Below are 16,832 nucleotides of genomic sequence, written 5' to 3' on the forward strand. Positions count from 1 at the left end.
CTTTGTAATGTCAATTACAAGGAATTCATTATAGCAAAATAACATAAATCAACACCAATACTCTGTAGATGACATGAACCATATGATTGGATCTACAATTTTATGGATTGTTTTTTCCACCCTTCTAGAGAAGGAAAATCTTACACTGCGTGATGATCATGAACCTTGATGCTCAACTTCAAACTCAACTCTTAATATACTGAAACCATACTCGTAGAATTAAAGCATAACTGAATAACAAAACAAACATCCAGACTACGCTCACTCTCAGGAGTATGAACCAAATTCCGTGTTATAACTTTTATGCAGATTTGACTTCTCGTAGTATGAACCGGCAGTAAACAGGTGTGAGAAAGCACAAGTCAAGAGTACACACTTTCATGTCAGTAGACAAACAAATACTGGTCACATCTCAACTCAACCTTTGAAACCGGAAGTGTAGTCTGAGGTAATGCAAGATTCTTGCAAGCGCAAATATGCATCAAGTGAATCTCCATTTCATTTTTAAGTGAGCCATTAAAATGCGACAGACCAACTCATTGTTTTAGTATGCCATTTTCAGTGTCATTATTCAAAATTACTTGAACCTTGCACAGCTGGTAAAAGTATGAACTACAACGGAAATCTTGACCTGTTTCTCAGATGACAAGCAGAAACCTGCTTTGCCACACGAACGTAAAGCAATATACTCCGGCATTGTACATTCATACTTTCCTGGAAAGAATCAACTAATGACTAAAATGTATGGAGACTCGTGTCCTTACTATTTGTGTGTATTTTTACAAGTGATGCAACAGAATGGGAGCACTAGTTCTACCCCATAGATGCTTCCAGTTTTTCTAGTGTTTCAATCAATGTCATAGCCAACAGCTGAACAGTAATGTTTCTAGAGAGAGAAGCATCACAGCTACCATGTTCCCTATGTGATGGGCATACTGGCAAGAAGCTGTCACGCAACAGTTTTAATCCATAAAAGTCGGGACAATACATTCTTAATCACCAGCGCTACTTAAGGCATTTAATGTGTATGGGAAGATGCTAAATGCATCATACCAAACAATGCCCAAGCCTGTTTACAATGAGAAGTTTCTCTCGAGATGTCATGCCATGGGGTTAAGATGGATGAAATACCACCAGCGCTAGGGATGGATGCCTTTGCAAGTTGCCCTCACAAGTTCAAAGCACCTCAGATTGCAGCTAAAAAGTTATTTTAGCTTCAACTACTACCCCATCTATGTTTTCTCGCTGGTCGCTCAGGTTTCACTTCTGTTGGATCAGGGGGATGATGGTTGTTAAGTGTCAGCCTTCTTGCTGACTCTCTCTTCTGTCATTGGCAGTTTGAAACGCTCTTTACGCTTTTCCAACTTGGCTGCCAACTCCAGCTGCAGCATCTTCAGACTCCAGAGGTTGCTGGACATGTGCATTCAGACTACTGTCATCAGGATTTATAACAGCTACATCTTCTTCTTTAACTGCTCCCTTGTCTTTCCAATTCCTACATAGTTCATTTCCACCCACTCCTTCAAGCATATGCCTTCTAAGGTCACACTCTGTTCCTTTTTTAGCTTCAGGTACTGAGTGATCAATTTGGCTGAAAATTTGCCTATCACTGCTGCCCGGCACAATCTCTTGAGACTGTCTGCTAGAAGTTTTGTAATGTTTACCACGCTGTCTGCCTTTCTTTGTAAGCTTCTTATTATATGCCATAACCCGGGAAGCATCATCATCGATTCCCTTTTGGCTGGCCCAGCGTTCTAGTTTTGAGCGGCCTCTTTGGTGGTGCTCATCTTGTGACAACCCACTGTGACTCACACGAGGGCTCTCTTTAGCAGTAAGACATCGAGCCTCAAAAGCATTCCCTTGTGACCTGCAGATTTCCAAGCTTACTTCTCCATTACCACCGACTGGTTCAGCTTGTTCCCATCGGACGTCTATCGTATTTAATGATTGACTGCTAAGAGCCTGCAAAATACAACTCCCTTCTACTCAGAAGAAGTTTCTTTTTGGCAGAAGGGGGAGGAGGGATGTAGATCTATAGTTTTATCATAGGAAGAAAAGCTGGAAAAAAAGCACGTTAATACAAAGAAAGAGAACACAATCCACAAAGTTCAAGTTGCCGAATATCACACTTGCAACAAGTTGAGCAAAAGACCATGATTCACATGCAGCTAGAAAAGCCTAGTTTTCCAACATAGAATACTCTCTAACCTAACAAACACAACCCTAAGAAGATAGAATAAAGCGTACTGTAGCTTTTCGAAAACTTTCATGTAAATCTTTCCACGTGCTCCTCCATGTGGAAACTGCAAAAATCCTTTGTATTTTTCACTAAAATATCGATTTAACACCATTAACTACCAAATTGCATTCAACATCACCAAAGAACCTGTATACCTAAGGTATGTAAAAGGACCGCAGTATATAGACTAGTACATCCAGTTTTCCATTAATGTGACATAGTGAGGAAAATTTGATGCAAATTTTGTATCAGATGAAATTTCTGAGCCGCTGGAATACAGCTCCGCAGGCTTTTAAGAGGAATTGCAAAAAAAGGGTAGTGGATGACTATGACCCCAGCCCTCAAGTCCTTAACCATAACCACCTGTCCTCCCCATCTTTTATCGCATAGTCTAGCTTCAGTTAGCCTAGAATAGCCCTTGGCCAGTCCTACATCTAGCTTGGCGCAGCTCAAACCTAGTTGCCTATCCTATCTCTCACTCTATTCAGTTGTAGCCAAGTTCTTTGGCTTCCCACGCATGGCAACTATCTTACATTTTTCCTTCCTTCACATAGCACTTAGCTCTTGCTTTCAATCATTCACAAGACAGCAGCAACATCTATCAAGCAGCTCTCAGAATAATACCATGTGTAAACATGCTATGCTTGCTGGTCAAACAGTAGCTAAATGCCAAGATCAGCAGGCTAAAGTTGTGGGTAGCATATAATTCAAACAAAGGCAAGCTGCAGCAGACAAGATGGAAAATACTGTTGTATCAATGACTGAAATCGGAGAATGATTACACTGAGACATCATCACTAAGCAGTAGCAAGAAGTGCCTACAAATTATGGAATTTTTCCAAGAGAGAGCAGCTCCAAAGGTGCCAAGCCAAAAAGGTCCCTCCAGCAGCCCCCATTCGGCCAGCCAACTCCAGTGGCCAGATTGGAGGTGAGGCTTGTGTCAGCTGCTCTCCAACCATGAAAGAAAGTGGAAAACCCCTCCTCCAAACACTAACCCCAAAGTCCTAGAACTACCCTAATTTTCAACACCTCCTCTTTGTGCCCACATGCTCCGTAATGCTGAAGGGAGGTGGTGTTGGTGTCCCCTAAACAAATAATATGAGCTCGCACTAAGATGTGGCTAGGTCCAAGCACTGTTCTGCAGATCTCCATTCAAGAATGCTATTTTGACATCCACTTGGAGGACTAAGCCTTTTAAAGGAGTCCTCTAAAATCAGTCACTCTAGAGTCAATTTACACTACACCCTATGTGTGGGTGCTCTTTGGTCAAAAACACCCTAGAGTCAATCTACATATACAAGCCAGGGGCTCATATATAGTGAGAGACTCCCTAGGACACCAAGACCTCAATCAAGCCTAGCCTACTCTTACCCATTTACTTGGATTGGTGGGCGCCCATGGTATGGGATGTGAACCGTAGGAGAGGACATGGGCCTGTTGCAAGCTCGATGGGAGACCTGACATACTAGATCTACAATTGGATGGTGAGCTTGCCAGCTCCTCCATATTGTATTTGCTAACCATTTCAGATTTTACAGTTAGAAGATAATAGAGGAATAATCATTGATACACTCGGGTAAAGCATAGCTTACTTACACATGAGTGCATCAGTTGATATCATAGTGTCCATGGACAATCATTAGCTTTTCCCGAGAATTCCTTGTGCACACTTTTCTTACGACGGCTTCATTATGTTTCCAAGAATTATCAAAAATCGATTCATAATTGCTTGTATGCAATAGTAACCTCATGGTTGATATGGAAACACCCATGAGTAGAGATTTTTCAAATTACTAGGGTTAATGTGATACCACATAATACAAGCACTCTAAATTTCATTGATGTGGCATTGGTCCACTAACTGAACCTACCAATGGTTGGGAGTATATGGTGGTAAACTTTGCCAATGACAGTTTAGTGTTCTAGGATCAACGCATTCCTCACGCTCTTTTATTATCACTGCCCCCAAGGGAGACAATGCTTTAGTGGGGAAATGAAACCCCCTTTGTCCATTTGACATGGATTGTTGCTAATAACATGAAAAAATACATGGAAGGTTACTAGTTTCATTTTGAGCCTACATGCTTTGCAAGCCAATTCACCCCCCGCGTCATTTTGAGCCTACATGCTTTGCAAGCCAATTCACCCCCCGCGTTCCCCTTAGAGAATTGTTGCTTCTCTACCCGCTTGCCTCCATCCTATCTTCGTTTCTTTGCTTCACGCAATGTATCAGGCTCTCATGGAGCAACCCTTGCCTGCTTTAGAAGCTCCTCCTCATGGCTCCGCTAAGGAAAAGAGGAATGAAGAACAAGAGGAAAGGCACGAACTCAAGGGCAAGTGGCAGCAACATCAAGAATTCACCAAGTATCCTCCTTACCTTGAGGCTTGGCTACCATCTTCGACTTCTACTTCAAGAGCAACAGACATCTTCTCCTATCCCCAAATATCAAAAAAGTGTCCTCCTCGCCTAGTGTCAACCATGGCACCCAAGGTTATTCGCATACGAACTTAAAAGGGGTTTCTAGTTCTGCTCCAAATGGCGACTTCAACGTCCAGGAAACGGGTTATTTGTATTTGTATGATAGCCAAAATCTAGATGAAGACTATGGTTACAAGCGCCCAAGCGATGATCATGCCAAGGGTTATGATGAACCTCTATTGCTTTGATCAGCAATTCATCGGCCCTTTGCTATTTGCTTCTGGCATCATCTGCAGGTTGTAGTTTTAACATTTGCATTTGCTTCGAAATAGAAGTGATTGTTGATGACGCTCAAGAACGCGAATGTGCCTCTGTAACAACCCATCGAATCTTTTGCTTCTTTGGGCAGGAAGAAGGACAGAGTATCCTTAATTATAAAGAGTCTAAACAAACAATGCAAGGTTCAATTTCAGAATATAAAAAGTGAGATCGGCTTTGGAGCTCCATCCACAACCAGCCCCTCCTTGCAGCATGGTCCCTTGCCCAACAAGACCATGGTCCACTTGCAAGCCAAGTGAACAAGTGGCACAGAGAGTAATCAGCCAAGGACGTAGCTAAAGAGAAGGCTCTAATGCTATTGAGCGACAAGAAACAGGGAAAGAGAGAAAGAGAGAGAGGCGTGCTAATAAAAGCACATTCTCCTCACTCTATTCAAATTGTTGCCTCCTCATCTTCTTTGCCAGCTTCTAGTCACTCGATCAACCATTTCCTCCTTGCATTCATCGCCCATCTGGAATTTAGCAATATTTTCATCAGTCCATTCCATCATCTTGCTTGAAAACCTTATTGTGGATTAGGGTTCTAGGATTGCAACCAAGAGTGCTTATCTACTCAACGTGTTTCAAGCTGCGCATGGAAGCTAGGTACTACTTTCCAATCCCTTAACTCATGATGTAAAAGAATGGAATTTGATGGTCGGACATGATAGCAGTCCTTGAGTCCTATGATTTAGCCGAATTCATGAATGTCAATTCCTCGACCGGATTCAGAAGAAATAGGTGTCATCTTGCCCTAGTAGTGGGATGCCACCTCCCTTGCCCACATTCAGGGGGGTTGTCTACTGGTGATAGGACCTTGTTTTTGGCTTGTGGAAAATGCCTCTTATAGATTATTTTCGACAAAACACAAGCTCAGATGCATGCACTATCGATTGTGATAGAAATTTGACACTTGTTTTTCTAACAAGGATGCTGAGATGCCTGCTTGAGGAAAATCGCAAGTGGGAAAGTCTCTTACACTATCCACATGTGTGCCGAGCTGCTCAAATGGTCTGGGGAGGATATGCATTGGTGGATATCTCAGATCCTAGATCACACTTACATACATGGTTTCCCATATGAGAGGCGGGAGAATTGGATTCAACCACTTTATGAGAGGCGGGAGAATTGGATTCAACCACTTTATAAAGGCGGTGACCATAACCTCCTCTCAAACTATCGTACCATCATGCTTGCAATGGCCAAACTATTCGGCACTATTATGGAGAAGAAATGGAGTACTTAGGCAAAAGATGTAGGCAAGAGAGCCATTGGGCAGGCATGGTGCCGTGTGGGGTATAGTACTATGGATCACTTGATTACACTATGAGTGTTGATGGATGAGATCCGACTAAGAGGGGAGGCTCTCTTATGCTATTTTGTGGACTTTAGGAAGGCATTTGACATAGTACCTCAGACTGGTTTAGAGGAGCATATGCAAGACTTGGGTGTCCCACCGGAGCTACGCATGGGGAGTATATCGGATTTATGAAAATGTGGTTTGTCGGCTAAGAGGCATAGTTTGTCACAGCCCTTTGAGAGTAACATGGGTGTAAAACAAGGCTGCCCACTATCCCCCACACTTTTTGGACTATGCATTGATAGGCTGGAGGAGATGGTGTTGGAATTTGCACAAGAGGAGGGATATCATGGGCCCTGTATTGGAATGTTCATTGCCTTACTCTTGCTATATGCAGATGATGTCGTATTTTTTGCCAATGCTGTGGCCAATTTGCAGAAGCTCCTAAACGTTCTATATGCTTTTTGTAAGGCGAGTGGCCTTACTGTGAATGAGGGAAAGACTCAACTCAAGATTGTTCGTATGTGGCAGATAGAGGTCTCTCATGATATCTTATACAATGGGCAGCCTATAGAGCTGGTTGACTCGTTCAAATACATTCGCAATGATATAACGGCTGATCATAGATGGGGTCATTGTATCACTCAATGATTAGATGCAGAATGGGGAAATATAATCATTTTGAGAATAATTGTAACCGTAGTGACATTAAGGAATTGGAAGGTAAGACACATGCTCTTTATGCATATGTTCTACAAACAATCCTTTATGGAGTCGAGGTTTGGGGAAGGAGCAATCCGCTTCTTCCTGGAATGACTTTGAAAAACTGCAGAAAGCCTTTCTGGAAAGACATTTGGGCGTGAAAACCACTTCCCCACAGGTTGTCGACCTATTGAGATACATGCCTTGATGAGAGTCTTCCAATATGTTTTTAAGGTGCAGCAAATGCATGAGAGTAGACTGCCCAAGAAATCATGGGATGCTAGCACACGGTTGCAAAAGAACCGCAAGAGTAAGGTGTTATCTTCCGGGTGGGCACTTGACATTCGAGGCTGGTTTGCATGGTGAAAGTGGATGCTTACTGAGACATATTGCCCAATGAGGCTATATCGATGTTGTTCAATAGGCATTTTTGAGTATGCTTAACTGTTGAAAGGAGTAAATTAGAGTACTCTCATGAGCATATTAACCCCGAATCTTGGAAGAAGTACATGCAAGTAGATGCCTATTTTGCAGCTTTGTATCAACACACCGATCTCGCTGACTTTTTGACAGAACATAGCCCGCTTCAGGACCTGGTCACATGCTCGGATGTCAAGCAAGGAGCATGGCAGGGATTTCCGCGACATGCGAAGATATGCAAATTTTGTGACTCCCACAATGTTGAGACTGAAGAGCATGTTGCCTTGATATGCCCAAGATACACTCACATTAGGACAAATTTCCATTCACTTTTGAGCAAGCACACACGACTGCCCCAAGTCCTTTCATCCCTAGTTCCAACAGTCGTCAGTACTTCTATCACTCTGACTCCTCCGCCATCATGATGACCTGAGTCTAGATTGGACAAAGTGACCATGTTTGGTATACTTATGCTTCTACCACCCTCTCACTGAGAGGAGATTGTAGTTTGATTCCATGGGTATTTGTGGCCCCCTATGGACATTAATAGATTCTGCTCTCTCTCTCTGTCATATTCATTTTCATATTCATGTCGAAGGAAGCCTAGCAACAAATACTCTCATGAGGATACTCGTCCCCCCTTGGGGGACCAATCTATGTAACCTATTTTTGATTCAACAAATCTTTCATCCACAGCATTCATTTTCATGCATTCTCGTGAAAAACCTACATATCTCGTTGGTTGGTTGCATAACAATCTGTGTCCTTGCTACGTAGACCCATGACTAGCTAAGCAAAACCATATGTGTAACAATGAACAATGTGCAAGCATAAACTGAAAGACAAAGCATTAATCAAAAAGATCACAATGCAAGATAAAGTTCAAACAAGTCCCCCCCTTGGAAGAGGGTAGTATTTACTTTACTCCTGCCTCCAATGTGGAAGGGAAAAGGATGTCAAACATGGCAAGGGTGTGGGTGTTCTCTACTCGGAAAGTGGAGAACTCAATGCTCCCTAGCTTGTATGAACCGACTGCCCAAGCCACTTCCTACTACTGCATAGGATTATCTGCCCCCACGAAGAGTAGACACTGCCCAAAAAAGAGGAGAGAGCTGGCTACAACTGAGGTGACTCAATGCTGTAAATGCGAGCTGAGAACAAGGCTCAATCTGAGGCTGAGAAGAGGCTGGAAATTGAGGGGATCTAATAGAGGCTAGTGTTGTGCATATGGCTTATAGAGAAGGTATACAAGTAGCTGCCAATCAAGGATGAAATCTGATGTAGAATATGGGCTGGAAACAATAAAGAAAGACAGTTCTGAAGGAGGATTGCTGGCTGAAAATAGGCAACTGAAGGTGCAGCAGATCTGGCTAGGAAAAGAGGAGAAATGCAGGAGGGGTGGCTGGCTGCTATGGGGAAATGGGGACCCTCCATATAGGATTGTTTCCCCCTTTAGTAGTATCTTTTCAAAAAGGATGGTTGTACACATGTTCCATGTTTACCTTTAAAATACAAAGTCCTATTGGCACAGTACATAATCCTTCATATGATGGCAAGAGCACGTCTCTTGTACTAAAATGTGAACACTCTCACTATTGTCCCCTAGGCTCTTCAAGGCAATTAATGGGGACTGACTTCCAATTGCAGAAAAAAATTTAAAAATATACAAAATGTGGGGCTGATCTTTCAGTCTTTAAGGAATGCTCATGTTGCATGTAGGCTGCAACATTTGACAGCAGTGATACATTTTGATTTTTTAAAAGCCATGGATTGTTAAGTAAAAATACAACATGTTGTATGTATTGTGAGGCATACCTTTTGATAATGCTTGTTCAGTTGGTAGTTTCCATTGGCATGATCATTATCCACATTTTTCGGATCTTGCCCACTATTATCCAATAGGTCAGAAAAAGTTTTCTTCCTTTTATTTCTCAAGTTTGTACCCTTCGATGGATCAAAGCACAATCTTCCACTTCGGTGTCTCTGCTCATCACTTGACCTAGCCTCTATGTACGACTGACCACGCTTGTCGAAAGACAAGCCATGTGAACTCTTTCCTTGATGTGTACTGTGCTGCTGGAAAAATGTATCTTCTTCACACAAGTGATACTTGGCTGGAGCTTCACTTTCTAAGCAATGTTCCATGTGATTACTATCCCATTCCTGTGCTTCAAAATAATTATGCAATTCTCTTATGCACTCCTGGTCAGCACTAAAAACCTGTACACTATCCCTTAGTTGTGCTCTATCTTTTGAATGTGCACCTACTTCTCGATCATCAGATATACGCCCGACACTTCCTGCATGCACATATCTTGAGTCATCTCTCTCCATCTTCACATTATGAAAGCTCCTCCACTGATGTGTGTCTCCCCTTTCTTTATGATGGTTATAATCCTCAGACTTGTCCCTTCTTGATACTTCCTCCCTTCTCTCACAAATCGTTGCGTCTTTTTCATAATGTTTTGAACCCAATTTCTGTTTTTCAACATGTTGGTGATTTCCATTGTCTGCCTTCCTGTACTTACCTTCTTCAGCTCTTTGAAAAACCAAGTCATCCTCTGTTGAAAGAAAACGATTAGCATGCTGCTCTTTCACGCCTTTCTCCCTGTCAACCTTGTCCCTTTTACTGCCGTTTTTTCGTCGCTTCTTGACATCTGAACGGTCCAAAAGACCTCTGCCCTTGCGTTTTTCTTTCAGAGGATAGTCACTCTTAATCTCATCCTCCTTTTTTTTTCTTCTCAATTGAGCATCAGCAGCTCTGGTATGAGTTCCTGGCATCTTTTTTTTTACTTTATTCAATTTGACCCTGTCCTTGCTTTTCTTATTTTGTTCATCCAGCTTGACCATATCAGAAAATGTCTCTCTGTCCACTTTTCCCCCCTGTGCCCAGCAGATCCACTTCTTTGGTGCTTTTTCAGAATATAAATGTTCGCCTTCCTCGTCCATGGTATGATCCCTTCTGTGTGGCATGTTTTCCGCTCTGTGTTCTAAGATCACTTTCTTGCGTTCCTCATCAGAACCCAAATTCATTGCAGAGGCAGATTCCCCTGATGGATTTGTTCTAGCGTAATTACTGTGTCGCATCACACGACCACCCGATTCCCCTGATGGATTTGTTCTAGCGTAATTACTTTGTCGCATCACACGAGCTGGGGTGGGGATATATTTCATGCGCTCCCCCTAGCGGGGGAGTGCACGAAACACTTTCCAGCTCAGCAAGGGCATTTACTCGTTGCCAGCTCAACGACACTGGGGCAGAACTGACCGAACAAGAGGCCAGGGACGTCAAAAGATTTCGTGGAGGAGGAGAAGGCCGAGGGCGGGGCCACCTGAAAGCAGAAGCTGCTGGCGATCATAGAAGGGCCGGCTGGTAGGCCTGCTTCGCGCCCTTGAAACACAATGCGCCACCCCACCTGCTGTTGCACAGTTTACGTTGAGCGTCGGCTGCAGCATCCACTTCGCCATATAATAATTACTAAGAATTTCCAATATTTCCACCTCGTTTATATATATATAGAGAGAGAGAGAGGTAGTAGGTCTAATGTTCCTTAATATGGTTACCTAGGGGGCAGTATCATGTCTTAAGTCCCTATGGTTATATATTATGGCCCTTATTGCCCTTATATACAGGACCTTAGTTGCCACACAATAATGATGGTCCACTACCCTTATCACTTTTAAGCACATGCCTTTTCCCTTACCAACTAAGTATCACTATACATGCCTTTTACACAATGATCGTCCACTAGCCTAATCACTTTTGAGCATATGCCTTGTCCCCTCATAACTATGTATCACTAGGCAAAAACAAAGGCCACTTCACATTGAGCGAAAAGGAAGCAAAAAGTAATCCCACTATTTATTGCTCTGATAACTATGTATCACTAGGCAAAAACAAAGGCCACTTCACATTGAGCGAAAAGGAAGTAAAAAGTAATCCCACTATTTATTGCTTGATTATTAAGTGATGAGGCTTGCTCTGTGTCCTCATTTGGGTGTCAATAGATTTGATATTTTTGTGAGAGAATACATGATCCCTATTACATTCAAGGTGGGAATTGTAAGGACAATGATTGAGAGAGAAAGAGAGTGGATCCTAGATCTTATCTCAAGATTGATGCTTTATGCACATTAATAGATTTGACCATATCCTTATAAACCTTTAATGTCACAATTATCATGTAAGACTCAAATTTCATACACTATGCATCATTAGAAGAAGATGGGTGGCAAGACTAACCTTGGTCACTTTATTCCTTCCTGGTTCTCAAGAATAGATCCTTACCTTTGCAATATTGTTTTGGTCTCTATCATCATTTCCCTCGGGTTGGGGAGGGGGGGGCAAGAGCACCTTATGTATATGTAACATAGCATGGTAGTTAATGGAGGGGGTTTTCTTGATTGAGGGACTTACATGATGTACATATGTAGGAGGTAATTAAACAAATAATTATTAAATATAATTCATGTATGTGAATTTACATAGGGGGTTTGAAATGCAAAATCTAAACATGGATACGTACAAGAGGGGGATAAGCAAATGCAACTAAGTAAGATTGCTATCAAAGTAACATTCCTTTAAGACTCTTTGCTTTATGTGATGAAAGAAGGTTATATAGAAATAAAGTTGCTCAAAATTGTGAGTGTCTTTCTAAGCATAAGAAAACAACTTTGAGATATATTTTTAACCAGATAATTTCCTTCTCAATGATCCTAATGTCATCTAAAAATACAATAACGAAATCATCTAAGTAATCATGATATACATTGTTCATGAGACACTTTCAATGCTATACATGGTTCAAAAAAATTCATATCCATTAAAAGGAAGCTACTTGGAAAAAAAGCACTACCATAAGCATAATGAAGAACAAAATTAAGCCCAAGTGTTTCATGTCACTAGCTACAATGATCACTCTGCATCCCCATCCAAAGCTTTGGCATCTAAAGTTGCTTGCATGGAGCGTTTTTTGGTAGCCGCGGGCCGTGGAAAAGGAAGAGCACTATTTTCTGTATATGCTTTTCTCCCAAGAGGACGCTCAATGAATGGTCTTGCTCGTTGTATAGAATTTCCAAAACCATCTTGTACAATCTGAAAATTCTCAGCAGGATGCAATGCTCCATGCTCGTCCCTTGCTTGCACCTCTTGCGTTTGAAGCAATAACCTTTGCATTAAGGCATCAAAATGTGCTTGTAAGCTTGGTTTTCCTTCCACCATGTGTACAATGCGCTCATAGCAATCTGTCGCATTAGGCTTCTTCGCATTTGGCTCTTGAGTACGTTGTTGAGAATGGTCTACATTCTCAATGCTATGAGTCTCCTCCATGACAGAAATACAATTTGAGCCAATACATGTGTCATGGCCATTGTCATACAACTCTAAACACTTACCAATGATAGTGTTTAAATTAAAACCCTTTAGTAGCATGACCTTTACTTGGTGCTTACACATATTGCCCTTCATTGCCCATCCACAATTACAACAACCCCAATCACAATCGGCATTGTACACAATGTAATGGATCTTGGCGCCCGAGGACTGACTTTTTACCTTTGCCATAACCCTTGTGCCTTCATTAAAAAATAGTACATCTCCATCTGGGATGCTCTGAGCTCTTTCTAGTGAATGCTCAATCAATCTTTTTATGGCTTTATTTATGACAAAGCCACCCTTCTTTGCCTCATCTATATACCAAAAATACGACAAACATGCCGTCATAAGTTTGTGCAAAAGCCAATCAATTCTACGTCCCCATATGTACTTCCTACCACATAAGAAACGAGACTTTAAAGTAGCATGATATGACTCGATAGCTCCATTTGTATCTTGATTTGCATGCGGAAGCATCCTCAAGCTTCTTGCCCACATCTCTACAAGAAGATAAGGCCCAGGTGAGTACTAATGCATAAAAAGTACATTAGGTTCCAATGATGTATTAAAGCTTCAATTAAACTTTTAACTTCTTAAGCTTAGAAGGTTGAACTTACCAACTTTTGAAACCCAATAAGTACGGAAATATTCAATAAAGGCCTCCTCATGTGAAAAGTCGGCCAAGAACTCCAATACACTATCTTTTATATTGTCTATGGCAATTGCCTCCGAAGCTCCCCCTTGGACACGCATGTTCATGATTGCACCTAGGCGTCTAAACATGATAGCTCTAACTTTCCAATCTTGTACCTTCTTCACTAAGTGCTTCAACCAACTTCGACGAACGTGCCATAAACATAAATAAATTGGTATGTTGAATACCACCCTATTTTCAAGATTGCAATAAATTAGAAATAAAAGTTTAGCTAGTTTGACAAAGAGAAAGAGATAATACTTTGTGAGTAATAATGTGGGCATGCACATGATTTACCTGATGGCATTTATCTCAGCAGTTGCATCATCAACAAGAAAGGCATTTATATATAGAGAGAGAGCGAGAGAGAGGTAGTAGGTCTAATGTTCCTTAATATGGTTACCTAGGGGGGCAGTATCATGTCTTAAGTCCCTATGGTTATATATTATGGCCCTTATTGCCCTTATATACAGGACCTTAGTTGCCACACAATAATGATGGTCCACTACCCTTATCACTTTTAAGCACATGCCTTTTCCCTTAACAACTAAGTATCACTATACATGCCTTTTACACAACAATGATCGTCCACTAGCCTAATCACTTTTGAGCATATGCCTTGTCCCCTCATAACTATGTATCACTAGGCAAAAACAAAGGCCACTTCACATTGAGCGAAAAGGAAGCAAAAAGTAATCCCACTATTTATTGCTCTGATAACTATGTATCACTAGGCAAAAACAAAGGCCACTTCACATTGAGCGAAAAGGAAGTAAAAAGTAATCCCACTATTTATTGCTTGATTATTAAGTGATGAGGCTTGCTTTGTGTCCTCATTTGGGTGTCAATAGATTTGATATTTTTGTGAGAGAATACATGATCCCTATTACATTCAAGGTGGGAATTGTAAGGACAATGATTGAGAGAGAAAGAGAGTGGATCCCTATTTTTGTGAGAGAATACATGATCCCTATTACATTCAAGGTGGGAATTGTAAGGACAATGATTGAGAGAGAAAGAGAGTGGATCCTAGATCTTATCTCAAGATTGATGCTTTATGCACATTAATAGATTTGACCATATCCTTATAAACCTTTAATGTCACAATTATCATGTAAGACTCAAATTTCATACACTATGCATCATTAGAAGAAGATGGGTGGCAAGACTAACCTTGGTCACTTTATTCCTTCCTGGTTCTCAAGAATAGATCCTTACCTTTGCAATATTGTTTTGGTCTCTATCATCATTTCCCTCGGGTTGGGGAGGGGGGGGCAAGAGCACCTTATGTATATGTAACATAGCACGGTAGTTAATGGAGGGGGTTTTCTTGATTGAGGGACTTACATGATGTACATATGTAGGAGGTAATTAAACAAATAATTATTAAATATAATTCATGTATGTGAATTTACATAGGGGGTTTGAAATGCAAAATCTAAACATGGATACGTACAAGAGGGGGATAAGCAAATGCAACTAAGTAAGATTGCTATCAAAGTAACATTCCTTTAAGACTCTTTGCTTTATGTGATGAAAGAAGGTTATATAGAAATAAAGTTGCTCAAAATTGTGAGTGTCTTTCTAAGCATAAGAAAACAACTTTGAGATATATTTTTAACCAGATAATTTCCTTCTCAATGATCCTAATGTCATCTAAAAATACAATAACGAAATCATCTAAGTAATCATGATATACATTGTTCATGAGACACTTTCAATGCTATACATGGTTCAAAAAAATTCATATCCATTAAAAGGAAGCTACTTGGAAAAAAAGCACTACCATAAGCATAATGAAGAACAAAATTAAGCCCAAGTGTTTCATGTCACTAGCTACAATGATCACTCTGCATCCCCATCCAAAGCTTTGGCATCTAAAGTTGCTTGCATGGAGCGTTTTTTGGTAGCCGCGGGCCGTGGAAAAGGAAGAGCACTATTTTCTGTATATGCTTTTCTCCCAAGAGGACGCTCAATGAATGGTCTTGCTCGTTGTATAGAATTTCCAAAACCATCTTGTACAATCTGAAAATTCTCAGCAGGATGCAATGCTCCATGCTCGTCCCTTGCTTGCACCTCTTGCGTTTGAAGCAATAACCTTTGCATTAAGGCATCAAAATGTGCTTGTAAGCTTGGTTTTCCTTCCACCATGTGTACAATGCGCTCATAGCAATCTGTCGCATTAGGCTTCTTCGCATTTGGCTCTTGAGTACGTTGTTGAGAATGGTCTACATTCTCAATGCTATGAGTCTCCTCCATGACAGAAATACAATTTGAGCCAATACATGTGTCATGGCCATTGTCATACAACTCTAAACACTTACCAATGATAGTGTTTAAATTAAAACCCTTTAGTAGCATGACCTTTACTTGGTGCTTACACATATTGCCCTTCATTGCCCATCCACAATTACAACAACCCCAATCACAATCGGCATTGTACACAATGTAATGGATCTTGGCGCCCGAGGACTGACTTTTTACCTTTGCCATAACCCTTGTGCCTTCATTAAAAAATAGTACATCTCCATCTGGGATGCTCTGAGCTCTTTCTAGTGAATGCTCAATCAATCTTTTTATGGCTTTATTTATGACAAAGCCACCCTTCTTTGCCTCATCTATATACCAAAAATACGACAAACATGCCGTCATAAGTTTGTGCAAAAGCCAATCAATTCTACGTCCCCATATGTACTTCCTACCACATAAGAAACGAGACTTTAAAGTAGCATGATATGACTCGATAGCTCCATTTGTATCTTGATTTGCATGCGGAAGCATCCTCAAGCTTCTTGCCCACATCTCTACAAGAAGATAAGGCCCAGGTGAGTACTAATGCATAAAAAGTACATTAGGTTCCAATGATGTATTAAAGCTTCAATTAAACTTTTAACTTCTTAAGCTTAGAAGGTTGAACTTACCAACTTTTGAAACCCAATAAGTACGGAAATATTCAATAAAGGCCTCCTCATGTGAAAAGTCGGCCAAGAACTCCAATACACTATCTTTTATATTGTCTATGGCAATTGCCTCCGAAGCTCCCCCTTGGACACGCATGTTCATGATTGCACCTAGGCGTCTAAACATGATAGCTCTAACTTTCCAATCTTGTACCTTCTTCACTAAGTGCTTCAACCAACTTCGACGAACGTGCCATAAACATAAATAAATTGGTATGTTGAATACCACCCTATTTTCAAGATTGCAATAAATTAGAAATAAAAGTTTAGCTAGTTTGACAAAGAGAAAGAGATAATACTTTGTGAGTAATAATGTGGGCATGCACATGATTTACCTGATGGCATTTATCTCAGCAGTTGCATCATCAACAAGAAAGGCATTTATATATAGAGAGAGAGCGAGAGAG

The 16,832-nt window shown here is 41.0% G+C and overlaps 1 protein-coding gene across 1 annotated transcript; it reads right to left on the bottom strand.

Moving 5' to 3' along the window:
* Positions 1-574: 574 nt before the first annotated feature.
* Positions 575-10,486, bottom strand: LOC147630822 (uncharacterized). The gene is made up of 2 exons (XM_086809205.1): positions 9,213-10,486; positions 575-1,962 (listed from the first exon to the last, which is right to left on the bottom strand). The coding sequence occupies exons 1-2, from the start codon at positions 10,482-10,484 to the stop codon at positions 1,351-1,353; spliced, it is 1,884 nt and encodes a 627-aa protein (XP_086665331.1). The 5' UTR covers positions 10,485-10,486; the 3' UTR covers positions 575-1,350.
* Between the last annotated feature and the right edge of the window lie 6,346 nt (positions 10,487-16,832).

Source organism: Cibotium barometz, chromosome 15 (genome assembly GCF_041138505.1).
Source record: "Cibotium barometz isolate CiBa-2024 chromosome 15, ASM4113850v1, whole genome shotgun sequence".
Lineage (NCBI taxonomy): Eukaryota > Viridiplantae > Streptophyta > Polypodiopsida > Cyatheales > Cibotiaceae > Cibotium > Cibotium barometz.